Raw genomic sequence first — 26,716 nt, 5'->3', positions numbered from 1 at the left:
TGGTTGTGTGTCCATCGAGATAGTCCCAGAAAATACTTTAAAGAGAATCCCAATCCCATCGAACCAAAGATCGCGTGTTTAGTGAAGTGATCTAAAGGTCTGTTAAAATGGCAGCGACAATATCGAGAAAAAAATAAATCTGTGAGAGTTCAAAAACCATATATCCCAAACAAATAACAGCAAATTAAGTTTAAATAAAATTACATTTTCTAAAACACCCCCAAAGGTATGTAACATAAAGGTCGGATTAAAAAAATCAAAAACCAGCTGAAGAGTTTCCCATAAAAAGTAATATTTGTTATCTTTAAATACTTTAATTAAAACACGCAAAAAGCAGCAGCTGTTGGTTGAACCAATCAACGGTTATTTACTTTGCTTTAAATTGAATTGATTATAAAAAACCAATTGGTTTATAGTGGTTTGGGCTGATCGTCTGACTTTTTTTTGCAAATTGTTTGAACAAGTGCCAGCCGCTCGGGGCGTATACGTAATGCCATTGTACAGACAACGGCTTACCCAAATCGACTTAATTGTGGAACTGCATATGTGCGCATTCATGAAGCCGTTAAGAACTTAAATACCCGGACAGGCAGAAGGCCAAAAAAAAATGTATAGGTTATAAATAAATAAGTAAACAAAAATTTCAAAAAAATCTTTACTCATTGAGCTCGCTCAAACGAGAAAAGCCTCGTGAAATAAAGGCTGACTGAAAGAGGATAAAACTGGCGCCCAAGGATGCTGCCCAAGTGAAAGTAAATAATACATTTAATTATTTTCCGCTGGGAGATCATATTCATGCTGCAAGTCCAAAAGACTGGATGAAGGGCATGTCTGAGGACCATATGGAAAAATCCGAAATGGAGCTTAATGAAATCATTCATACGCCGTGTGTGCGCTACCAGGCCAAGTGTGAAATTGTAATTTCACATTGACTTTGACTCGGAATCTGAGCTAAAGTCCAGGGCCATTGCTTTCTTTTTTTTTTGGCAAATTAATTAAACTCCTTTGTTGAGTTCGAAAATTGCGGGTAGCAATTAACTCGGACCCATTTCGGCAAATGAAGAAATTATGCTGCTTTGATGTCAGCACATTTCTTTAGCTACTGGCCTTCAGACTCTCGAACTTATTATCCGCTTCATTCAAGTTAATTGCCATCCAACAACAGCCAGGCACCTCAAATCCCGAGCTTCTGTTTCAGGTCATTGTTTTAATTTGGGGTATTTACCTGCACACTCTTAGCCGGTGTTTACTTTCACTTACCCCTCCAATCCACCCATTATTACTTAACTTTGCATACAAATGGGCCAACTGGGCGCTTCTGCTTTATGAATGCAAATTTGCCCAGCCCCCTGCTGATGCCTGCAGTTTGCCATTGACCCATGCTGCGAAGGATACTGTGGTGTCACTGTCAGTTTCAGTTACTTATTTGCATACAGTCGGAGAAATTTCGGGGGAAAGGGTTCTGCACAAGGCCTGGATTGTGCAAATACTGGCAATACGTTTGCGTTTGTGGACTATGTCTTGATTTAAACCCTTTTAAATGAGTTTAATTTATAAAGGAGGTTTTAGAGCTGGAATTTATGAAGATTTAAGGAAAAGGGAAACACCTGGTTTTATTTGTAGGTTTCAACATTTTTTTGCCTGTGTATATACCTTAAAATTTTTATATTTTTATAAATAAGAAAATAAGAAAATAAGAAATAAATAAGAAAATTTTAAGGTATATACACAGGCAAAAAAATGTTGAAACCTACAAATAAAACCAGGTGTTTCCCTTTTCCTTAAATCTTCATAAATTCCAGCTCTAAAACCTCGAACTATATTGGATCTGTTTTAGGATGAGGGACAATAATAATAAAGAAAAAATTAAATTAAAATTTATGTTACAACTTAAAATTTGTACTTCTTCACATACTTTTTTAGAGTGTGTTCTGTTCCACAATAGCAGCCAAATACAGAGAAAGCTGCAAATAGTTACATCCACCGTTGGCCGTTGTTGTTTTGCCTTCCACTTATTCGGCGTTTACTCAGCGCCTTTCATTGTTTAAGCCTGTTTTAGGGCCTAACAGATATTCCAGAAGCGGACTTCCAAACAAAGGATTTTGTAAAAATAACGAAAGCGGAACCAAAGGAAAGCCCGTTAAAATTATGGCTTTAAAACCCAAAAATAGCCTCACGTGTTTGGGCTCAAATTTCATTGAGATTGGTTCTAGGAGAGAATCCGAGTATTTCCTGGAACTTTTGTGGCTTCCCACTTTATCCTTACTGGTCAATTGGTGAATGAGTTTGCATAATTACCGAGAATCTACAACCATTGAGTACACTTTTCAGGGTGATAATTACGTAGGCGCTGTGTGCAAATTTATATACTTGTGTACACATAAAAGAAATTAATGAACGAACATAGTTTATGTAAACATTATAATAATATTTAGCAAGCTTATAAGCTTCTATGTAAATATTTTTTTCATAGCAAACATAAGCAAATACAAGTTTAAATAAATAAATAACAAGAGTTTAGCATTCTTAAATTCAGATATAATAATTTAAAACAAAAAATACTTTTTCTTTTCACTGGTATTTATTTTCCTTGTGTATGTGTGCAGTAAATGCATATGTTTTAATTAATTATGGCTTGGAGTAATCTCTTAATGCGTTTTAACTATAAACACAAGCTAGGCAAATGTAATTAAAATGGAAATCACCAAAACCAAAATTTATTTTATTAAATTTAGGTATGGGAATATGAGAATGACTAAGCTATCTGCGTCTTTGCCACTCCATATTTTGAGCCCGTACTTAAATAAACTTTTGGGAACAAGCTACATATATATTTAGGCAAATAATTTGTTTATTTTTGAAAGCTCTACAAATCGGCTTAAGCTGTTTCCGTTTGCTGCGGTAAAATATAAATTAAGCAGTAGGAATTTATGCAAGTATTACCTAATTCCAACTGAAGGTTAACGCTTACTTAAATAATAGCTCCTCTCTCGCTTAAACATTTGGTGTTGCCGCATTTGACATGCAACCAATTAATTAAGGACAACTGTGTTGGCAGCTCGTTTCAGAAAAACCCCAAGACCATCAATCTAATTGGCCGAAAAGCAAACAAACTCAATTAAAAGGGAGAAAATGTTGATCTTTTAGTCGGCCCCGTTGACACGCCCAATCGTTTAACAATTTAGTTGTTTTATAATTCGCCGACTGGCCCACAATTTTACATTAAATTAGTTATGGCTGTGGCGTGTTTAACATTAATTATATCCGCCTGAATTGCCGTGCGGCCGAAACAAATCAATTATTTAAGTGATTTTAAATGCCTTGATTGACGGGCTGTTAAAATCACGCCCTCAGACACCCACTCATTAATGGTTATAGATTTTACCGATTTGCCTTGCTTTGAGCATCAATTAGGGGTCAATAAGGTAAAAGGTTATTTACTCTCCAGCTTTGATTGAGTATCCTTGGGCCCAGTTGTTGTTAATAGGTTGCGATTAGAGATGGCAAAGATATATCGGCTTATAAAGGCAACTAAGTAAATGTTATAAAAAAATTCTTTTCAATACTGCAACATAGATAAAATAGTATCAACATGTTAACAAAAGATTTATGGCTTGTTAGAAATTTTTAAAAATATTTATTAATTGCAATAAACATGTTATACAAATGTATAAGACATTCCTGATATGCTGACTCTATTATTTATATTTTGTGACATTGGTATCGATTTTTGTACTAGTTAATTATTGTGTATCCTTATCATCTTTTCTCATCACGAAATAAATATACAGAAAGGTTCTCGATTGGCAGGCCACAAGAGTGCCATTCCTTCAACGGTCAGTAGAAGAAACGAATGACAGAATAATTGCCGTCGAATGCCAAAGTTGAGTTACCATCTAGGCGACTGGCTTTTCCTGCCAGTCCATTCTGGGACTTTTGCTTGCTGTCCCTGCAGATGATTTGTGCCCGGCTTTCAGCACTTTTCTTTTCTTTTCTATATATTTTTTTGTTTGTTTGTTACAGCCAGGGGCAGCAGGTGCTTTGAAAGCGAGGTTTCTTTTTGCCTGTCCGTGATTGAAGCGCTTGCAAATGGCAACAATTGCGGCGGTTCTCTAAATAACAAATGGCCAAAGACGAGGGAGGTGGCAGGTTTTATGGGTCCGCCTCCCTAGACGTTTTCCCTGGAACTTGTTTGGCCAAGTGTCGTTGGCAAGTTTTCCCTCTAGTTTTCCCTATATTTCAGTTTCTGATTCTGGTTCTGGTTCTGGTTCACCGGCAAGGGTTTCCCGGCTGTCCTGTAAAAGTGAATTATGGCGACAGTTGTCAGCGTAACTTTTAAGCTGCCTACGAAGAGACAAAGGCAAAGTAAGGAAGGCTTCTGCATTTCGCTGGGGAAGGCAGAAAGTGGCACTGTGAAACTACCGCCTGGCAAGCATATCATTTGTCAGGCCCCAAATCCCCACCCCCTCCCCCCACAACTTGCAACTTTCTTTGGCTCCAATTGAAGCTCAAACTTTAGCAACAGTCAAGTGTCAAGGTTGACGACTGAATGCAGACTTTGGGGCAAGGACACGCTCGCGAAAATTGTCCTCTTAAATTGTCATCTGTGTGTGCGGACCACACAGCCCATTCCCATTCCCATCCCCTCACTTCAAGTCCCCTTCGCGGGTTTTGTCCTGGTCCAAAGGACAATGCCATGGAGGCTGGTGGCAGAGCTAAGACAAGCATTTCACCGTCACTTGACTGACAAGTCGTGCGTGTGGGCGTGGTCGCTGTGAAAACGTCACCGCCCCCGCTTTCACCACCACCTTTCTCCAAGGACCCCCACTCCTTTCTCCCTGCCTCACCACTTTGTGTTGCGTTATTTTAGCACACTTTGCAGACAGGTTAGGTATGCTGGTGCCAAGGGAAATACTGACTAAAGTAAAATAGTAGTTTTGATAAGAGCAACAACCACATAATGCAGGAAAAACGAGAGAAGATGACCATTAAATAATTTTTAAAATTTCTGAAGAATATTTCTTTAATTGCGAGATAATCATTCGTCAAATCTTGAAGTACAGTCATTAAATATAAGTCAGAACAAAACGGGGAAAGACTCTTAAAATGTATTACGAAATCATTACTACCGGTGAGAAGTGACTTACGAATAATATTTTAAGTTTTAGAATTTTTTCTTTAGTCCATCCATCAAATACAGCTCATAAAATGAAAAAAAAAAACCAAAAACGAGAAATTATGAGCATAAAAACGACTTAATTATTTTTTAAAATTTGTATTTTTTTAATAGGAAGTTTTAATCCTTCAAGAGCCGAAGTTTAGTCCTTGAACCAGAACAATATAATGCACTAAAAATGACTTACAAATTTATAAGGAAACGTTGGATTAATAATTGTTCAAATTCCCAAAGATTATTTCTTCGATGAGAGATATTAAACCGTCGAATCCTGAAGTGCAGCCCTTGAAAGACCTCCTTTGCCCGACATGGCCATATGTGTGTGGGTTTTTGTGTTTAAGTGCTGGCATACACACACGTTTGTATTTCTCTGCCATTGTCAGGATACTCGTATCCTTTCGCCGTGCTGCCAGTATTATTTAATGACGCCATTGTCGTCAGTTCGGTCTGTCGTGGGCCGAGTTGATGCGTTGATTGCTGCCTCACTTGTTCGCCGCTTTTATTAATTTACGAGCTGCGATAAAGGCGAAACCGAATGAAAATGACCCTTGGCCCGGAGCCCAAGGAGGTGGTGCCTTTGATCGCGATAGGAGTGCATAAACCGAAAGTTATGTAACAGATGGAGATACTGGGCACATAAACATGGCCATCCAGGGAAACTGGACTGCCACTCACCTGCTGTTGGCCATTCGCACATGTGCCTCACTCTTTCAACCAGACGCCAGGCGCAGAGTCCTTGGTCCTTGCAAATTGATTGACACGGGCAGGAAATTAAAACAGGTTCGTCGTGGGACTGAAGTCGTGGGACTTTAAGTCTATGCATTTTCGGGGACCAAATCAACTGAATACTGGTTAAACAGATAGCTGGCAATCCGCCCCGCCACGCTGGCCATTAACGAAATTGGATTTGATTATTTATACATGAGGGAGCAGCGAGGAGCTGTTCGCAGCGTGATCGGCCACAAAAAGAACGATGTCATAAATCACATTACAGAGCACAACAAAGCAGAAAAAATAAAAAAAAAGGAAAGTCCTCCAGTTTCTGTGCGAGAGGAAGTGTTATTGATGAGCATTTAACATTTGTTATTTCCGCAGTCTGGCGTTTGGCTTTAAACTTTTCGCTGGAATGGCGTCATCTGGGTATCTTTACGATACGATACGATACGATATGATACTCCACTCCACTTGCTCCGCTTGTCGATAATTTAGTTAATAGTTTTAGTACGATTCAGATTTTGCCAACGCCAGCTTTTCGCCTTGGCCATTCAATAGGGATTTTGGGGAAATGGGATTTCTAGGGGGAATCTCCGCTTGACGAGGCCTGCTGATGATTTGCCTTTCCGACTGGTCTGTTTGGTCAATAAAAGGGCAACGTCATGTTTTATATTGGCTCTCATGTTGTCGGGGCCCATAAATTAGGCCAAATTCCATTTGACTGAGCTTTGTGCTTCGGCTTTGCTTTTTGTTACTTTTTTTTTTTTATTTATTTTATATTTATATTTTATGCGCTCTTTATTTTTTCTGTAAAGTCCTTGGGGCCAATTTATGGCTACACACTTTGTCCATTAGGGAACGGTTTAAAGGCCAAACTTTCATGGCAGTCCATTAATAAGGGAAACAACTTAAAGTTGCGTTCCACATGGCGTATGAGTAATTTAGCATTTTCTTTGTTTAACTGGCTAGACATAGTCTGGCTTCTGGATTTATTGACCTGTCATTGTGGCAAGGTCAAGTGCGATTGTTTTGGAATATGGTGGCAGGAATTAGTGGCTCAACTTTTGGCATTTATCATAAATATTTCGCTATTACCACTTTGGCATTTGTCAAACAGTTTTGATATTTACTACCAAAAAAAGGTCTTAAAATCAGGAAAGTGGTCTGGGTTAAGGAAAATAAATGTTTATGGTCTTTTTTAAGTTGAACTTTTTAATAGTATAGAAAGATAAATATAAAAAAATATTTTTTAATTGCTTTTTGGTTGACCAATATAACAAAATCTAACAACTATCACATTGAAAAAGCCAATTCGTTACTGTTAAATTTAAAGTATTTTAAGGTTTGAACACTAATCTAAGCCAAAATCAAAATGATTTGGTTTCCCTGCCCTGCTTTAAATAATTCTTTGAATAATTTATTAATTTGCATGTGAAAATTAACAATTATTATGAGTGCCATTCGCCCAAACTCAATTAATTTGGCTGTTTATTATCGGAGCCCCAAGGGTTGTGCGCACATTATGAATACATTTTGTAAAAATCGAAACACATAATTAGCATAATCCCAGGATAAGTTGTGGTGAAAAGGGCCAATGCTTTGGGGGTCCTTTTTTATTTTTAATTTTCCTGCAAATCACAAATATAATCATCCTAAGCTTCAGGCTTGCAAGCTAATATTTTGGCAATTTAAATTTTGTGAGGGAGTGCGCAAAGTTTTTGTTTGCACGCTTGAGCACATAATTCGGGTTATAAATTTCCCTCGGAATAAACAGTTTCTACGTTTCGCAGGTGTATTCCTTTTTCCTGTAAGCCTGGATTAGGACTACAGCTCCATTTTATTATGGGGAGCGCTTGTCTGTGTGATTGCTGTACGCTATGGTAATAGCTTGGGGCATCTGGCACACGTCTCAGTTCTGTGGAAGTCTGTTACCGTGCAATTTATGGGTGCACGTATAAATAGAATTGATTTTGCTTAAGCATCGCATATATTTTACCTGCTCCGGTGATTTAATGTTTGGCGACATAATCTGCCATTTGGCACTCGCTTCCCTGCCATCACGTACGTAGCTTTCGCATCCTTATCGCCGTGTCTTTAAGCTGCGTGCAAATCCGAATCCATTTTCAGAGGATTCCATTGTGAGGGGGCTTGGGTAAACAAAGAAAAAACCCGCACACACAACAAGGCTATGCAATATCCACACACATGAGTATTTGGTAGCAGCGAGAGATAATTATGTAGAAATAACACGGGAATGTATTTTTGTTCTTAGCAGTCTGTTGTTTTTGCATTATCTGTGCGTGTGTTTGTGCTCGAATCCGATTACAGCGAGATTAATCCAACAAAACCTTCAAACTATTACATTATTTCTGATGCAAGCTAAAAAATGCAAAGATATCCTTGTTGAAACTAGAACATTTTTCATGAAATTTGTTTGCCAAATGCCAAAGCTTTTACGTTAGAAATGCAAAATAAGTAAGTGTGGGAAATGAATAAACTGAACGTAAAAGTTTAAAAATCCAAAACAAAAATGGAAAAAGTTGTAAAATTAAGGCACTGAATATTTATTTTTATATATTTATATTTATTATACTATGTTGTAAACCAAGTAGCCAAATATTATTGACATACTTTACCCGAATGAATTACTTATGAATCAAAACAATGTGCCGGTGCTTCCATTTCCATATTCAACGCTTAAAAATACAATACCTAGAATAGCAGACAGACAAACCAATAAATAAAGAAATACTTCCGAATTCTGCTGAAAAGAACCTCCGGTTATTCCCACAAATGGAAGCTAATGAAGGAAGCAGCTCTCCGTCAAAAGAAAACAAGAATTTCTTTCCGCAGAAATGCGACTGCTGGCTGACTGCTTTTGCAATTTCTGTTTTCATAAATTTTCAAAGCATGTTTGCCAGCTCATAAAAACGCAGCCCACACAGCACCTCAGTTGGTGGGTAAAATCGAAAGAAAAGCTGGGAAAGCCGGGAAAGTCAAGCCCAAGTGGCCCATAATCTGAGCAATTTGCTTGCGTTTTATGTGATTTTTGTAGCTAGTATTAGTGGCTGTAAAGAACACACCCCAGAATGAGTGTCGGTGTGAAGTGAGTTTTCTGCATCATTTGTATGCAAATTGGCAGCATCTTTCTGGTATCACACATAGGAGCACTGATGCATGTGCAGGCGGTGTTGTCAAATCAAAATGAAAAAATATAACCAGTCTCTTTTGTCTAGTATTTATCAATTTCTTATCGAAATCAATTACATTGCATTTTATATCATTTGGAGGCAATGCCAGCAGACAGACTGTTTTCTGGCTACACCCGTTGATTGGCAACCAGCCAGGCAGCCAGAAAAAATTATCCAATTTAAAAGTCAAATGTCATTTTTTCTTATTCTTTCCTTGGAGCTTTTTTGTTTGTTGCTTTCTGTTTTTTTTTTTTTTTTTTTTTGACGCCGTCGCCGACACATAATGTGAATTACCTAAGAAAGGTGGTCCTGCTGATGAGTTGACGACGGGGACAAAAAGGAGCAGAAGGTGACGAGCCGCCATTTCCATTACAACCTCTTGCAATACCCTTCCCAAAAGGTGTGGTAACTATAAGCACCAGCTAGTATAGAAAATTTAAATTAAAGTAATAAGCAGCAGCTCTAACAGGAATAAACAATAAATTACCCACATAATAAAATTACATTTAAAAGTTCCAACGAGTTATTTCGAGACTTAAATTAATTCAATATCATTTACTTAAAAAGCCTAGTTTTTTTGGATGCAATTTCTTTTACTCTAAATATATCTGTTCCATTAAAAACACATTAAATGTTTATAGAACAAAAAAAAAATAAGTTGGCATACTAATTAATTTAGATGCTAGATAAACATTTGTTTAACAGTTTGAGAATGTTTATGAAATATACTACACTCTCGATTTTTACTGACATATTTTTAATTTTCTTTTTCGGTATGTACTTATGTTTAAATTTTAACGTCACAACTGTTGTGATATTTTAGTGTTCAAATGTTTGTAAGCCCATTATGCATGCAATATAAAAAGCACAACTTTAAGAGTATCAAAAGCTTCGAACAGCTGAAATTCACCTGCGTTATTTGAATCTTCTTTTTGACGGGTTTTGTTCCGCTTCCGTTTCTTTTGCTATTTTGGCAAAAGACATTTCATTCTTTCTTTGGCAACGACAGAAAAATTACCCGAATTTCATTTAACGCTCCAACTTTGTCACCGGCAGCAACAAGGACCCTCGCACACATTCGTAGTGTTTCGCTCATGCAAAGCAAATGCGTCGAGTTTGTTAATGTGTTTGCATAAATTTTCAGGAGTGGAAAAGAGGGAAAAACTGAGACTAAGATGTGCCGGGTCCTGGGTAAATGGTTATGGGAAAGCAGCGCAAAAAATTCGAAATTGTGTAAGCTTTAGTTTTGGGTGACACACAGAAAGAAATTAAAGGTTTGCTGAGGCTGTACACAATACACATTATTCTATTCGTAATAAAGTAATCAAGATAATGGCTTTTGCAAAATACCAAGCCAATTTGTTGGTAACAGTGTTTACTATTTTTATTGTTGGCAAACTTAAATCTTTAAAAAAAAATATTTCAAACTTTAAACTAAGAAAATTGTATCCCCATTTCAATTCGCATTTGATTTTAAATGTGTCTTTAAATGAAGATTTAAGCTTGTGAATATATAAAGCTTAAAAATAATATAAAAAATTATTAATTTGGTATTTGAAAATATTTATTTTCCATACAGAATGCAAGTCCGAGCCTTCTAGTTTTGGCAATCCCATTACTTTAAACTTGCCTGGGGCATTAATCGGAGTGAGGACACTTTAACTGCCTGACGCAAATGCAATGACTTTCTGCTGGAAATTGGATTGTTAGTTTGGAAACATTCCACGTGTCCATGTGTGGAGGTCAAAGGTCGGGTGGAAAGGGGCTCCAGTTACCTGCACCAGCAGCCACTCACCTGTGACGAAGGATTGCGCTGTGGTGGGTGCTGGAAAAAGAGAAAGAAAGTTGAGCTGTCACCGAGTTCACAACTGCCCGCATGCTGAGCCGGGTGGTTGGGTGTCATGGGTTAAGTGCATGAGAATGCCACCGTTAACCCCTCGCTGCCCGATCGTTTGTCGTAATGCATTAGCCATGTCGGTGGAAGAGTCACTCGCTGGCCAACCGAAGTCCGGAACCTGAATCAAACTTTGGCCTTCTTCTCTCCAGAGATGTCATTTCCAATTGCCCGACAGTAAAGCCCCCGAGCAAAAAAGAAAAAGACCCCGATTTAGATGTCCTTTTCTAGTTGGCGCACCCCTTTGACTTGCTGTGGCATTTATGAATAATAGATACTGGCAACCTCACGCCCCGAGGATGTCAATTGTTTATTTATTGTCCGATTGGATGTCCCCACCATTTCCAAGCCGCGACACTTGCAAATACAAAATTCATGAACATTTGTATTGCGCTGTGTGAGCGGAAAAAGTACAACTCAGAAACTAAGTTTATGCGAGGTTTAAGTAAAGAAAAACGTGGATAAATTTATTCAAGGCAAATATTATTGGGAAAAAAATTAAATCATATTTTATAAAACGGTTAATGTTTGAAAAAAATTATTTTAGTGTTGATTTTTGTGTTTAGTGTTTTATATTTATCATTCTAATGAATATTATAAGCTACAAAATTATTGTATTCAGTGATTATTTTAAAGTACAAAAAATAACAAAAGTCAAAATATACAAAGCATTTAGCAATATTCAAGATATTTAGTGTAGTTTCTGTCAGAGAAATACAAATTTTAAATTGAAATATATTTGGTGTTTGCTTGAGCTTTTGCTGATATACATTTTTGTGAAAAAAAGAGCTTACGAAAATAGTTGGCTTTGAATCAGTCTAAAGCTAACATTAACCTACATAAAAGTTTTGAAAAACGGGCTTAGAATAAATTAAAACTTTGGTTTTCCATAAACTGCAGCTGATTCTGCACTAACCATATATAATGTGCCGCATGATCCGAAGTTCAAAAGTGAGAGTCACACCTCCTTGTGGCCGGAGTGTCAATTACTCTTGCTGCCATGGACATTATACCCACTTTCTCGCCGAGAACCCACCCACATATCTCTACTTTCTCCTTGCCCCAACCTCAAATCCATTGTTGCCACTGTGTTTGTTGTTTGTCTGTTGATGTTTGGTCTCGCCTTGGAGAAATTTTTATGGCTCATAAAATTCGAAATTAGAACTGGAGCTGCCTGTGTCTGAGATACATAGTATACTACTATATATGTATGTGCCTTTGTGCGGAGTATAAAATGTTTATGCTCTGCTCAACGACGTTCAGCTTCTGAAATCTGGACCCGCCAAAGTGGATTTCCTTTTCAGAATTAGTATTACATTTAAATGGCATATAATTTGTTAGCGCCATAATATTTATGCGAGCTGTGGCCGTACACTTTTATTTATGTTCACTTGGCTGCCTTAGTTGCCCGGAATCCCCCAGCTGACAATCAAAGCGCACTTCTTAAGAATTGCGTTTAATTTGCGTGCTACAAGCTCTTGCTTTTCACAATGCAGCCGTGCCACGCGGCGTATGCGCAATTTTCACATTCTCACACTCAAAGACTCTTGGGGAAACAATTATTTATTTGTGTTGTTTTTTCCGCTGCGTGGGTGTGGAAATTTTTAATTGCCGCCCTTAAACGAATTTGAGAGTATGACTTTCGGTTGCCTCTGATGTTTTTGTGGTTCAGATCCCCACGATTACGCTTAGTTGCCTTCTCAGAATTTAGAAAAACTGTGCTCGACCTTCATTTTCGTTCAAGGCAAGAGCACAAAAATCACATAATTCAGAGAAAAATTTCAGCTTACATTCAACAAAAAGGAACGCAGCAAAGAGCATAAAGAAAATGTAACCGTAAGAGGGAAAATAATGAAAGAAAACTACGCAAAATAGTGGAAAAAAATGTGGGAAAGGAAGAATTCCCAAAAGGAATGTCGATATCTGAGATTCTTAATAAGGTTTTGCTGCATACACAGGAAGAAAATTGCCCGAGTGTCAAAAATCACAAAAACCATGGCGATTTCAATGTGACTTTTCATATGCTTTAAATGTATGACACAATCATAATACTTAAAATGTTGGAAATCAAAAAAATTATGGTTTATAAAAGCCTTATTGAAACTGTAGTTAGGTTTACAAAACAATTATTGTGGTTCTTACCCAAAACAAAGTGCCAAATATATTGACATAAGTATTAAAAGATAAACATTAAAACATTGAAAATCGTAACCATCTGAATATATTAATTTAAACCACCAAACTTGTTTTAAATGTAGAATTTTACTTTTTTTCGGTTTCATATTTTCCTGTTAATCATCTTGGCGTGTCTATCATCAAAGCTCGTCCTGCAGCAATCACCATATTCCTTACTTTCGCAAGGTAATCACTGGATTTTCTCTTTTCCATTTCAGCATCCAAATTAGGGCATAAGGAGTGCGAGTGGGTGGAACGGGGAAATGGGTGCCAGTGGCAGAGCGACAGCGGCGCCCTTGTCCATCCGCCCGAATCAGCGGCCGGGCACGGTGCGGATGCGTGATGTGTTCGCCCTGGTCTTTGACAACTGAAAATGCCAAAAGGTAGCAGCTAAGCAGCACCAGCACCAGTAGCAGTTGCAGCACCATTCGTTGCCAATCGATAGCCACAACACACAAAGTGCTGATCAGGCAATCAAGGCGAGTAACTGAACGATATAGGGGTATACTCAAAGCGACCTCGAAAAGAATAGCCGGAGCCCCAGGATGCGGATGTGGATGTGGATGCCGCAGGCTGTGCAGCTGCTGTTTGTGATGAGTTTGTGGGTGATGCAAGGTCAGGCGCAATTGGAGGCAGACGCAAATACAGGAGCAGGAGGAGGAGGAGGAGCCGGAGCAGCTGGAGGATCCCCTCGGAACCGCATCAAAACGGAAGCGGATGCCCTGATGACGGGAGACAGCTTCAACATTCGCCACGGGCGGTCTCGCTCGCATTTCCTTCACGGCAGCACAAACAGCACTGGGAGCGGTGGCATCACCCGCCTCCTTCTGGTCACGCCCACCCAGCATCCGGGGGCGGGTGGCACATCCCAGCCACCCGTCACGCATAAAATCCGCAAATTGCACAAGAAGAAAATCAACGAGAGTATACGCAAAAGTGTGGACAAAAGTCTGGGTCTCCTCCATCCGGCAAAGAACCAGCGCAGTTTGGCCGAGGCCGAGCATCTGCAGGGTCGTCCTCCCAGCGAGGACACCGAGGATACGGCTCTCAGCGAGGTCATGCAGCTGGCCGATGAGATTGAGCTGGAGAGTTCATTCGCCACGGCGTTTCCAACAGGTGATCCGGATATCGCAGTCCAGCAGGCTCGCCAATTTGTGCGTGATGAGGCCAATTACCAGGAGGATGATACCCTCGAGGAGGAGGAGGGGGAGGGGGAGGAGGAGGACGAAGAGGAGGAGGCACCAGTTTCGACCACGGCCAAGCCCAAAATAACCAGAACCCGGCTGCTGCCAGTGAATGGCACTTGGGCGCGAAGCCGTGACTCCTCCTCGGAATCGGATTACGAAACCAATGCCCTGGACAATGAGGAGGAACTGCAGCCATTTGGCAAGCTGCAGTTGCTGAACGATAGCCTCGGCACTACTGAGTGGATGGACGAGGGTCAGGTTCAGAGGTCAGTGCTCAATGAACCCGAGGCGGAGGCACGTTCCCAGGGGGCAGCCAGCATGGAGGTGAAACAGATCAGCTTCGACAGCGATGCCGATGGCGATGGCGACTCCGAACCGGGAATGGACACCTCCGAGGTGACCATGGACGATGGCTATCCACCGGATGTGCAGATCGACGACAAGACCAAGCAGCTGGTCATCGGCGATGTGGAGGGCGAGGAGGAGGAGGTGTCCAGCCAGATAACCGCCGATGTGATCAATGCCCGCGACAGCAAGATCGACCTGGTGTCCAAGTTCCTGCAGTACATTGAGCAGCAGCACCTGATGGGCTCCAACTGCGTGGCCGGCACCTCCCTCAATCTCGGCGAGGGCGTGGTCGATCGGTATGCCCAGGACAGGTTCCGCGTGGAGGCCGAGGTGGCCGTCAATCGCGCCAATATGCTGACCAGGTGAGTGAACGTCAGGACAAAGTTTTCCGACCCGCTCCACATCATATTATTCACATGCCAAACTTTTCCAATCGAAACTTTTCGGCCAGACGGCCGGTAAATGCAAGTGGAAATGGAAATGGATTCCGAAGTATATATGTATGAACAGTTGGGGGTAAAGTAATAGTATACTATGCATCTCAAGGTTATGTTAAGGACAATTAAAATAACATTCAATTCGCATATTAAATTTACTATTTTTCTTGGATCTTAAGTGAATACTAGCTTTTATCTGTTTTGTAAATTCGTAGCCAAAAAATGTTGTTCATTAATTTAAAAGACAAATTCGTTGGCCACAAAAACTCTCAATTTACATATCGTACACAAAAAAAAAGACAATATAATAAAATGAAAATTTGATCTAGTTAATTTTGGCTTATTAACAGAAAAAGAGGAATAGCTTGCTAATGAAAAAAAGTATGACAATGTTAAATGTATATACTCCGGGTTCTTAAATATATTTAAAATATCTTTCTATTATATCAAAATGAAAAAAACAAAAAGAGCATTCAATTCTGAATTTTATCACATCTTTTATAATGTTTATTGTGGTGTTACATTCACTCCGTATTTAAATATCGCCATACTCCGTGGCCTCATCTTCCTCTGGGACTTCGGGTTCCTTGGGCAGTAAATCCTCTTCGGAGGGCGAGAAATCGTTGGTGATGTGGAAGGTCTTGCGAATCTCCTCCGCCGTGTGACCCTTGATCATGTTGGCCACCGTCATGCAGGCGGCATTCAGTAGACTCCGGATGTCCAAGTAGTTGGCCGCCAGGATGAGCTCGAAGAGAGTGCCCTGATCCATGGCCAAGAACTCGGCATCCCAGGCACTGATATCCACCATTGGCCTGGCTGACTCCCCACCAGTTTCCTCTTCATTATCGTTCCGATGGTGCTTGGCCCAAATCAGGACCTTTTTCAGAATGGCCGAGTTCACATTGGGCAGCGGAATAAGTGGGTCATTCTCCGCCTCCAGTCCGCAATCATCCAGCAGGGTCTTAATGGTACTCGAGCACTTCGCAGTTTCGGAATCGGTGTGAAAAATTTCACCATCGGAGGACTGCAACTTGACGACCGGCATGGTAAATCCCCCTTTGAAAGGGTTCCCTTTTTGAAATTTATACAATACAAGTTTCACACGAAATCTGAAAGTGCCAGGGTGTGACAGTTGACAATGTACATGAAACCGAAGTTTTTATGAATATAAAGAAAATAAAAAGAGTTGTTAAACAACTTTGTTCAATAATAAAATGAAAGGAAAAACAAACATTTTTAACATTGGTATTTAATCACATTCTAATATAGTTAAATTCGAATTACACTTTAAAGTTAGGATTAATCAAAGAATTATACATTTTCCTTTCACTCTATATAAAAATATAATAATATTTTGAAGACTTGTATTTGAAATTATACGAATGTAAGTTAAGTATTTATTCTTATTTATACAAAATTGCCAGTAAGGGTATATGTTTTTAAATTTTACAGCAACTGACGACTAGAGTTGTTTTATTTTTCTAATTTAATTTATTATAATTATTCCTATATATTTTAAGGAATACCAATTTTGTTAAAAAGGTATTGTTGCTAACGATAACAAAAGAAAGAGAAAATATTTGAGGACTGTCTATTCAGCTGAGAAAAAAAACCAAAATAAGTATCAGGGAGCCCGTGATTTCCTCGGCATTTTCCATTTTCCAACCTCCATGGCTCATCGTTCGGCGTTCACGTTTCAGTAGTTATTCGCCAATTTCTGCTCATCCAGATTGGCAAGTGGCCTTTGTCAACAGCAAGCATAATGTGTTTTTCCTGTTGCGGAAAGTTGGGCCATAGTTGGCAAAACTACCTCCGGTTTTCCTACGATTTTCCTCCAATTTCCCCCCCCTTCCCCATTTTAAACTCAGTCCATGCGTTTACTTGGCTTCATGAAATTTTTTGATAAAAGTTCAATTACTTAGCGGAGTGGGCGTGGCCAGAAAAAAAAAAGTTTGCGGCATTCTTGTGGCCAAAAGCAAAACGAAGAACACAAGACATTGATTTACCTGAACGATGGCCATTCATTTTGTTTTTCTTGGAATTTTCAGCTGTCCAAGCCGAGCAACTCGATATGGTGCTTTGTTTTCTCGTTTCCATTCCGGTTCCATCATCGATTTGGCAGTATCATGTATCTGGATAAACGCCCCGCTCAAAAGTTTGGCCAACATTTGTTGAGCTCTGCTTTTTGTTTTTTGCTTCCCAACAGCAGCAGCAGCAGTAGCACAATAAAAACAAAGTTTCATCAGATGTCGCATATGAGGGTCTGAAGTCCAACGGCCAAAGTCCCAATATCCCAATGTCCTTGCCTGCATACACGCATCCTGTGTGTCAATTCCGATGTGTATGTGCTCCTCGCAGACATTAGACCTGAAATTTATGGCTTTCTGCTTTTCTTTAGTGCCTTCGCTGTGTTTTTCGGTTTGTGGCAAAAATCGGTAAAAAAAAGAAGTTTTTTTTATAGAAAAGACTAACGAAATGTGGGTGTGGTTGGATTCGTGCAACAGGCCATTGGATAATGTCTGAAGGATGTGTTTTAGTCGAGTCCCAGGAGTCACAAAATTCCAATGACATAATTTGCCAGCAAAGATAACAACTTTCTGCCCACTGATTGCAGGAGAAAATCAAAGCCATTTGTTCGCGATAAAAAAATCATTTGTTAAAAGCCACAGCAAAACGACGACATGACTACAAGTTGCCGAATCTAAAGAATAAATGCCGCTTGTCAATAAAAGGCACAAATAAACAATTAACCCAACCGACCAGCAGTTTGACAAATTAAGTGACAGAAGGAAAAGCATGGAAAAGCGTGGAGAGGCGAGGAAAATGGGAAAGTAGGAAAGCGGAAAATGCTGTAACTTGGCCTGGGGAGCAATAAAATGTCAAAGCCTCACTGCCGTTAACGTCGAACGTTAATAAATTAAATTGTACCCGGCCATGGATCCGGTTCGGGATCAACATTATTGCATTTAGTGTCATATGTCAGGCATTTGTTTTCATTATTTGTTCAATAGGCAATGTGGTCTCTGGGACTGACTTAAAGCCGAAGCCTCCTCTGATTTATCCAGTCGGGCTTCCATAAATCTGATGGCAGATACTGTTAGTCCCTGGTTCATAATTTCAAGAGCAACGGCTGCTAATCAGTGGCTGTTTTAATCAGTTTTTGCTTGTGTTAACATAATCAAGGGTGGCCGGAAAACTTTTCCTTTTCGCCGGGGTGAAAAAGGAAATTACAAGGGGGGCCGGACTACACAGATAGATACTAATTGAAGTTATTGTTTTGTGATACATTGTTATCGCCCCGACAGCCCGGTATCCTGCCATGTCTTGTTCCTGCTCACTTTTTGTGTTTGGGCATTTCCCGTTTACTTTGTTGCGCAAACAAAAAAACAAGAATAACATTTAAGGAAAACAAAGGCTGGGTCGGGGGCCATAAGAAATGGCTGGGATTGAAGGTGAGTGAAAAGGGAGAGGGCTAGGGCTGAATGGCAGTCAGGAAAACAATATCAATTCAAGTTGAAATTACGAGCTTCAATTGTTTTCTTGCCTTGGCCACTTTTCGTTAGTTTCCGTTCACGCCGCCAAAGTGTAGACGGCAAACAGAAAGGAAAAGCGACTTCAGCACTAAAGTGTGGCAACATGGCGGATGGAATCGGAAAACTTTTAAGTACTTAAATGTGTTGTCGTCGCGGAGAGAGGTGAGAATCGTGAGTGAAAGCCGAAAGACCTGCTAACTTGGCTTGTCCTGAAATTGAGTTTCCGGTTGCTGCTTGTTCTTTGCCATCCAAACTCTTTTGTTGCGACTAGCTTGGTTTCAAGTGCACATCTCACTTATTTGCCAGGCAATGATTCTGTTTTTCTGCGGAAGTTCGGCGATAAACTTGGCAAATAATTTATTGCCTCGACGTCTCTTGTTTTCTCAATGCCTTTGCAATTCGAGTGGCATTTGCGTTCGGTTCATACAACAAATCGAAATTGAAATCTGCATAAGCGATGCAGTTTCCAATTGCCAGCGGCAATAAAACGCGACAGCAGCAAGGACACACCAAAGGAGGATCCTGCACCCTTCCCTGCGTCATTGTCAACATCCTTCAAAAGTTCTCCAAACGGAAGCAAACAAATATCTGTGCAAGTCAATGTTCGGGAAACAGTTTGCTACTGAGAAAAAAATATAACAACAATCTAAGCTTTATAGATGCTTAAAAATATTTTCTTTTATTCTAAAGTAGTGATATACCTTATGATCATAAATCAATTATTTTCACTTTTTGAGTTTTAATCGTTGATAATTTTTTTCGAATACTTCTTCATTGAAATTTATTTTAAGTATTTTTTTTAATTTATTTACTCTTTTTGTTGGCCATTTCACTTTTTGTCATTACCAAGTTCTTAATATTATCTTGATAAGTATTACAGCGATGTTTAAATTTTCAAAGTTTTAAATAAATATCACTTTTTGAGAGATATACAAATTACAAATCCTGTGAACTTTACAAAATGATAATTTTTTTGAACATCATTTTTTAAGAGAATTTAATTTATGAGTAATTAAGCAGGCTTTAAATACTTTCTTGAAAACTTAAAAAATTGTTTTTTTTTAAGTAAACGACGTAGGTATATAATATTATTCCGAGTGCAGAAAACAAGGTCACTGAATTTCATTTTGCAGTCGACTTCTAGCAGTGTGCCTGGCTTTGGGATTTTGTGCCGCTTGATTTACTCGACTCTGCTCTGCCCAGCGGGCGGTGCTAATAACGCTGCCTTGCCCCGGCCGACATTCCGCCCCCTTTCCAACCTGCCACGCCCACGACCCATTGCTCCCGCTATTTTTATTGTTCGCCGCTGCAGAATGCAGTTGTCTTGTCCCGAAATGGAAATTGTTTTCATTTTGCGCAACAAAACAAAAAAACAATCCTAATGTGGATTCTTCGTTCTTCGCCCGCCTGGAAAGCCGCAACTGAAACTGCAACTGCAACTGAAACTGACGCGGACGCGGACATGCATGCCGTTGTAGGCCACCAGCGGAATGGGGTCCCCTCCCACACTGGGAGAAAAGGGGGGTGGCTCCTGTGGAACCACTGCAGTACATAGCAGCACCGCATCACGGCCCTTTTTCCAGCTGGTTTATTTCAGCACTCACATCTGGGCTTGACTCTTGTGCCGGCGAATGCTGCCCTTGTCTGCAACCTCCTGGCGATGTTGCATGTAAATGCATGTGTTTCTGGCTCTGACTCTGGTGATTCCCCTCTTTTGACTCTTTTTACTAGACTACAGTCAAACAACTCTAAGCCCAACCAAATATTTAAATTGGTAAATATTCGAAAATGTGTTTAAAGTTTTTAGGTATTATGCGAGAAATTTAGAAATATTTTTTTAAATATTTATTCGCAAGAAGGTGGTACCAAAAAACTGGCTTTCTTTGGTCCTTCAACAATTACGAGAGCTACATAAACAAGGAGCTTATTAAATCATTTTTATTTTTTCATTTATTAATTTTAATTTTGTTTCTTAATTTTGTTTATAATTGACAACAAACGTACAGTGTTTAACTATTTAAAAGCCATTTTTCAAATTCCATTGTTTAAAATGTACTTATTGAACGTTTCTCATTTGAAACTATTGTTCTGAAATTATAAAATTTGACATACATGAATGTATACATAAATAGTTAAAGTAAGCATTTCAATCACATAAATATTATACTAAAACTTTGTTTATAGTAACAGTAATTCTGAATGTCTCAATCCAATATAAGCATAACATTGTTTCTAATCTCTCTGAAGCATAAGTTTTACAGCAAATTAATTTTGGAATTTAATTGAAGTTGGAGAAGAGCAAACCATTTGTAAACTGTCTAAGTTTGAGTAATTGAACTAAGACTGTAGAAAGTTTAGTCGCTAAACGCTGTTCCAACTCAATTTAGTTGGGCCAAAGAGCGATTCAACTTATGGTAGATGGTCTGTGAATGTTTCTGCTGGTTACCCTCTTTCGGTGGCTTTACAAAATACACGACTGCATCGCTTTGCCGCGCTTTGTGCAACACATGTTGCCATAACTTAACAGCTTAACAAACTTGTCGAGTATCCCCCCAAAAACGAGTCTTTCGCCCATGTCGTTTTCAAGTGTCTGGCCCACTTGGCGAATGCGTAACGTTTAAGCCACAGCCGCAGAGTTTCTTTCTTCCGAGTCTATTTTTTCGCCATAAAAACATTTGGATCGGAACACAGGGCCGCAGACAGGCGGCCAAAGTTTGTCTTTGCAAGGATCCGAAAGGCGCGAGCTCTCGACTCATTATCCTCGGCGGCAGGAAATCAAAAAGGGAAACTTTTTCGGCCAAAATGTTTGCCAACTTTGCGCCCTGCAATAATAATCATCGGGCTGGGTAAGAACGTTGAAAAGAAGTTACCAAGTTGAAAGCAATTAATGGACTAAATCAAAAAGCATTTTTTGAACAATAGAAAAAGAAGCAGGGGGTTCCCATGGCCAGCATAAACATGTCAACAACAAGTGCCTGGAGTCTCAATTAGCCGCAAGCCAACTGAGCAGAAACCAGGCAACCAAACTGGGCAAACATGGGGTAACTTTTAATTAATTGAACTCCTTTTCCTGTTTCCTAATTGAACACACATTGTAGCGTCGTAGGAGTTGCCAGCGATTTCCCTTTTTTGGCCCAACTTTTGATCTTTTGTGTTTCATGTCAAATTGGGTAACAAAATTGCGTGGCAAATTGTCCATACATTTCATTTGATTTTATTTTTCTTTTAGAGCCTTTTACTTGGCTTAATACTAATTAAATAATATGGTAGAACTTCTCTTAAAAAAATATTTCAAGAAATGTCACATTTCTTATATTAATTTGATTATTTGTCAGGAAAGAGATATGAAATAAAGCATAGCTACTCAGGGAAATTATTTCTTTTTGGGGATATACCTACCTAACCATGCACACAATATTATAAAACATAATACGCAGAAGTCAATTAGTAGGGAATCATATCTAAATATATATCTTATCAATTTGCCAGTTATGCCTTTGCCTGACCGTTTGATCATTTAATTATGGCCTAATTAAAATTGGCAAAAAGCCTTGACCGTTATGGGCCATTAAAAAGCGCACCCGGCAAACGAATAAAGGACACCCAAGTCGAACTTCAGACAAACAAAAGGGACGCCGCCGTCTGAGGGTTCCCGAAAAGGCATCATCATGGCCATCATGGCCATTCAGTCATTCAGCCAGGCTGCTTTCCTGGCCAAGGAGTGTGCCGAAGTGTCCTGGCTTTTGAATAATTAAACCGGAGCATTTCGCTTTCAATTAAGATGTCGACACGCAGTCAGAGTCGAAAGGCAAAAGCAACGGATGCTTGAGGCCTTTAACCAAAGGACACGGCGAAGATGGGGAAAAACTCTCTAGGGCTCTCAGTGTGTCCTGAACATCCTCCTTTCCCAGGTGCCCAAATTTCAAATTTCATTTCATTTTCCCAGCATAATTAATTTTTTGTTCACACTCACAAAATAATAGAATTTAATTTCCTTGTTTATGGCTGGGCAATTAAATTATTTGTTCGGCTTGCGTGCTGTTTTTGCCTTGTTCAAAATCAATAGAGACCTTGGCATCGACTTGAATGCAAATACCAGCTAACAAGAGGCCGAGGGACGCCGAAAAGCGGCTGGAAAGCCCCATCCTCGTTGACATGCAACGACCTTCTCAAGTCAAATAACAACAAAAAAAAAAATGAAAAAAAATCGGCTTAAGTGCCGCCAGGCAGCTTTCCTTCATTTCGAACATTCTCAAGGCGCTTCAAGTTTCTAATGCGCGTTTTATTCGGCCGACTGGCATCATGTGCTAAACAAATAAGCGAAACAGCCACCTCAAGTCCCATGGAAGATGGGGATTTTGACAAAGCAGCGGATATAAATTGTAATGCTGCCGGCGGGAAAAGCGAAAGGAAAAGCGGAAAGTTTTAGCCTGGTCAGTGATGGGCCAACATGTTTCCTTTCTTTTTCCATTTTTAATTAAACGTCAGGGAGATTCAACTTTCCGATGCAGTTGCATAATTACAACACAGGTGGGGCAAAAGAAATTCCCAAGCAACCGCAACATAGATGGTTGTTATGGAGGTCGGAAGCCTTTAAGCAGGACTTTAATCCTTCGGGTCTGTTAACCCTCGACTGCCCCAAAAACGCACACGCAGACAAAGGACAAAAGGGAGAAGAGAGGAGGGAACACTTTCGAGTACTTAGTGAGTTACTTACTCCAGGATCTCTCGTCCTGGGCACCGGCACCTGAAGCTTGTTTTGCGCTTGTTTTCACCTCTTTCCCAGCACTCAAGTGCTGAAAAGTGTTTTTAGCACACTTTAGGACCCCGTCTCCGGGGGGACAGTGGGTGGAGAAAGGTGGAAAAGCCGGAAAACCAGCAAGACTGCAACTGTAAGCGTCCCAAACTGCATAAGCACACCAGCAGTTCAAGTTGTCTGTGGAGAATGTTAATTGGGAAACTGGGACTTGCAGGATTACACAGTAAATAGTTTTGAAAATTAACTGAAATCGATTTATATTTAAGCAGGACAATTATAATTTAAAGTATCTATCAGCAGGGAAAATATGCAAATATAAGGTTAATTAATTAATTAATTAATATTAATAAAATATTATATATAAACCAAATATGTAATGCTGTAAACAAGTACATACATCAAAGTTAATTTGCTGGATAAAATGTTATGTGTTTTGTTATGTGAAATTCTTTTGCTTTTCAAATTTAAACTCAATTTCTTTGAATGTTTTCCATTTGGAATTAAAATAACTTTAAATTAGAAAGAAAGCTTTGATAGAAACATTAAAAAACAGGAAAAAAGGCAACTTGAAAAGCTTAGCTTTTATTTTATGCTAAGGCCAAATGCAATGTATTTGCACTCATCATTGGCCATGTTGGAAAAAATGTGTGTTGGCCATAAATAATGGGAGGCTGGTGGAAAAAAGCTGTCAACTCCATGTCGAGCTCCCAGCTAAGTCAGCATTATCACCAGCGAACAATGTCGGCGCCGTCATCATCATTAGGCGACTTTTGAGCCCCGACACGGCCTTGGACACTCGCATGGATTTGGATGGGTGGTGGGTGGTGGGTAGTGGGTAGTGGGTGGTAAGTATAGTAGGTGTTAGGATGGCTGCTGACAAAATGCCTTTGACATTTACAAATGAGGCCCGCCAGCGAATTAATGAGCCACGCCCAATTAGCAGGCGCGTTACATGAGAGAGTCACAAGATCCAGAGTTCTGTTCGCAAAAGCAGCTTCTGTTGTATTGCTCCTGGCTAATGTATTGGAAAATGGAATTGAAGTCGATGCTGTGACAATTTTTTTTCTTTTAGCTCTGAGCTTTTTTCCCTTTTTTTTCCATCTGCCCCCCTCTTGAGGCAACAATTTAATTAATATTACGCAGACAGGAAAGAGGTGGTAATTTGGCCTCACCCCGAGCAGAAATCTTCAATGTAATTTTCTCGTTTACCCATTTGCGAGGAAGCAAGATGGTGGCGAAAGGAAGGACGAAGGATCTGCCGGCAGGCATCCTGCGCTGGGGCCGCAGACAATAGAAAGCCAGGAGCGCACTTGAGCACAGTTTGAGGCGACTTGAATGCGCCGCGCCTATAAGTATGCACTTGTAACAGCCAGCATCCCCAACACCCACTTTTCCTTGCCCCCAAGACTCAAGCTACCAGCCGCCTGGGTTATAAAAATAAAAATGACAGCCCAACAAAAATGAAAGGAAGCCAATTCTATGGGGGGTTCCCGGGCCTGGTCCACTGAACCACTTTCGGCGCTCTGCTTGACTTGCAACAAAACTTATTATGTTATTCATGCCCTGCCATTCAAAAGGGTTGTGCGTCTTTTTGGGTTAAGCAGGGCTACGTGCCTACAAAATGTCGAAATAATTCGGTTAACGACCTCTCGATAATTATTCAATGATTGGAAAGGAAAATTTAGAAATATATTTAGGCATAAATTAAACAAAGGATTTTGAAAAGTTTTCATTTATAACTTTTAAATAATTATGTATGTAGGGGTTAGTTTGGATTTGCTTTTGCAAACAAAAATAAAAAAAAACTTATCAGTTCTTTAACAAAAGATTAATTATTTCAATTTGTCAATATTCTTAAGGAACTTAACAACAAAACATGACTTCAATTTGTTATAACTTAATTCGGGAACTTAAAACGTTTTTATTTATAGTTTAGTTGGTACACTGTACATCGGTATTGTACATAAGTATGTATTTACATTCAAGTAGTTTTAAAAATTTTAAATAATGCTTAAAGAACCTGATTAACTATTTTTTGTAACACAGTTATTTTGGAGAAGATTAATAATACAATTTTTAAATATTCTTGAGGAACCTAAAAATTAAGCCAGCAACTTAAAATGTTATTTTTATAGAGACCCTTAGTTGGGACTGTACGTACATACTGTACATATATTAAAATAATTTTTAAAATTTGAAATGAAGCTTTAAAAACCTGTCAAACAATTTTTGGAATAAAAATCAAGAAGTGAACACATTTTTATTAAAGCTAATTACTTTCAAACGTATATAATTTAATATTCTGGCGAGGTGAGGGTAGAGTATAGAATATTCGTTACTTGAAGGCCGCAAAATTCTCATGCATTTTAAATGCAATTTCCTGGCCAGGCCGGAGCCATAAATTCAATTTTTGCGCTGCCCTGCAACTAATATCCGATGTATGCCTTGCTTGTTGTCTCCGGCAGAATCTTCAAGACCACCGGTCGCTCGGTGCAGGAGGATGTCAACCTGCTGCACGCCTCCGTGCTCTCGATGGTGGAGTTCGACGATGATATATTCGCGGCCGGAAATTGCTTCGATTGGAACGAGCATCCTGCGCAGCCAGGACTCTTCTGTCCATTTGCCTACCGACTGCCGCCGCCGAATTTGGGAGCGGTGTTCGCCAAGGATCTGGCCATGGAGTACCACTATCTGGGCAACACCTCCGAGTGGTTCTTTCTGGCCCGCAAGAATGCCGAGAAGGTGATAGCCCGCAACGAGCAGTATCTCAAGTGTAAGTATCTCAAATGGGGATGGCTTCTATTTCGGGAATGTCCCTGATTTATTTTCAGCCTGGATAGCAGTTGCCCCTTATTTATGGCACCCCGATAGCGGAGACATATATAGTACATAGCAGGGCATTGAATATTTATATATTTTTGGGGGCTTTAATCTGCAACTTCATTTGTCACCGCCCAGACGACAGACGGAATGTTGGTCCTGTCTAATTGCGTATATTTTACCCAGCTTTATCATGGCCAAATGCCCGAAAACGTCGCCTGACAGCGCAGCAATTAAGCAATAATAAATAAACGGAAAGGGATCGTTGCCTTTAACTTGGAAACTCCACTTTAAATGGAAATTACCTGGCTCTGGCTTTGGGCCGTGGCCCTTACGGCTTGCCAATTTACCAGTTTCCGTTCGTAATTAGCCGGATTCCGTCTGCTCCGGCGAACACCTAATCCATTCCCACGACCTTCTGCATGAGTGTCCGTCGAGTTTGACAGTGATGCGTGTAAGCTAATTTTATGCACCATGGCCCT

General features: G+C 39.7%; 2 protein-coding genes across 3 annotated transcripts in view; one reads left to right on the top strand and one right to left on the bottom strand.

Moving 5' to 3' along the window:
- Window positions 1-26,716, top strand: part of LOC108043204 — a 57,372-nt gene that overhangs the window by 905 nt on the left and 29,751 nt on the right. The window contains exons 1-3 of one of the 2 annotated variants that reach the window (XM_044458784.1): window positions 4-226; window positions 13,369-15,047; window positions 25,880-26,187. In XM_044458784.1, coding sequence (XP_044314719.1) covers window positions 13,696-15,047; window positions 25,880-26,187 — 1,660 coding nt within the window. In that variant the 5' untranslated portion in view covers window positions 4-226; window positions 13,369-13,695. Of the gene's footprint in view, window positions 1-3; window positions 227-13,368; window positions 15,048-25,879; window positions 26,188-26,716 lie in introns of those variants that run through there. The other variant, XM_044458785.1, reaches the window with a different exon arrangement.
- On the bottom strand, window positions 15,600-16,253 carry LOC108037941 (S-phase kinase-associated protein 1). The gene has a single exon (XM_017114615.2). It carries the CDS (start codon window positions 16,165-16,167, stop codon window positions 15,658-15,660), a length of 510 nt encoding a protein of 169 aa, XP_016970104.2. The 5' UTR covers window positions 16,168-16,253; the 3' UTR covers window positions 15,600-15,657.

The sequence above is a fragment of the Drosophila rhopaloa genome, unplaced genomic scaffold (assembly GCF_018152115.1).
Source record: "Drosophila rhopaloa isolate 14029-0021.01 unplaced genomic scaffold, ASM1815211v1 contig_115, whole genome shotgun sequence".
NCBI lineage: Eukaryota > Metazoa > Arthropoda > Insecta > Diptera > Drosophilidae > Drosophila > Drosophila rhopaloa.
This window is presented reverse-complemented; position numbering and strand designations above follow the sequence as displayed.

Coding starts and splice junctions, on each gene's coding strand:
- LOC108037941 (XM_017114615.2), bottom strand. CDS start 16,167: ATGCCGGTCGTCAAGTTGCAGTCCTCCGATGGTGAAATTTTTCACACC.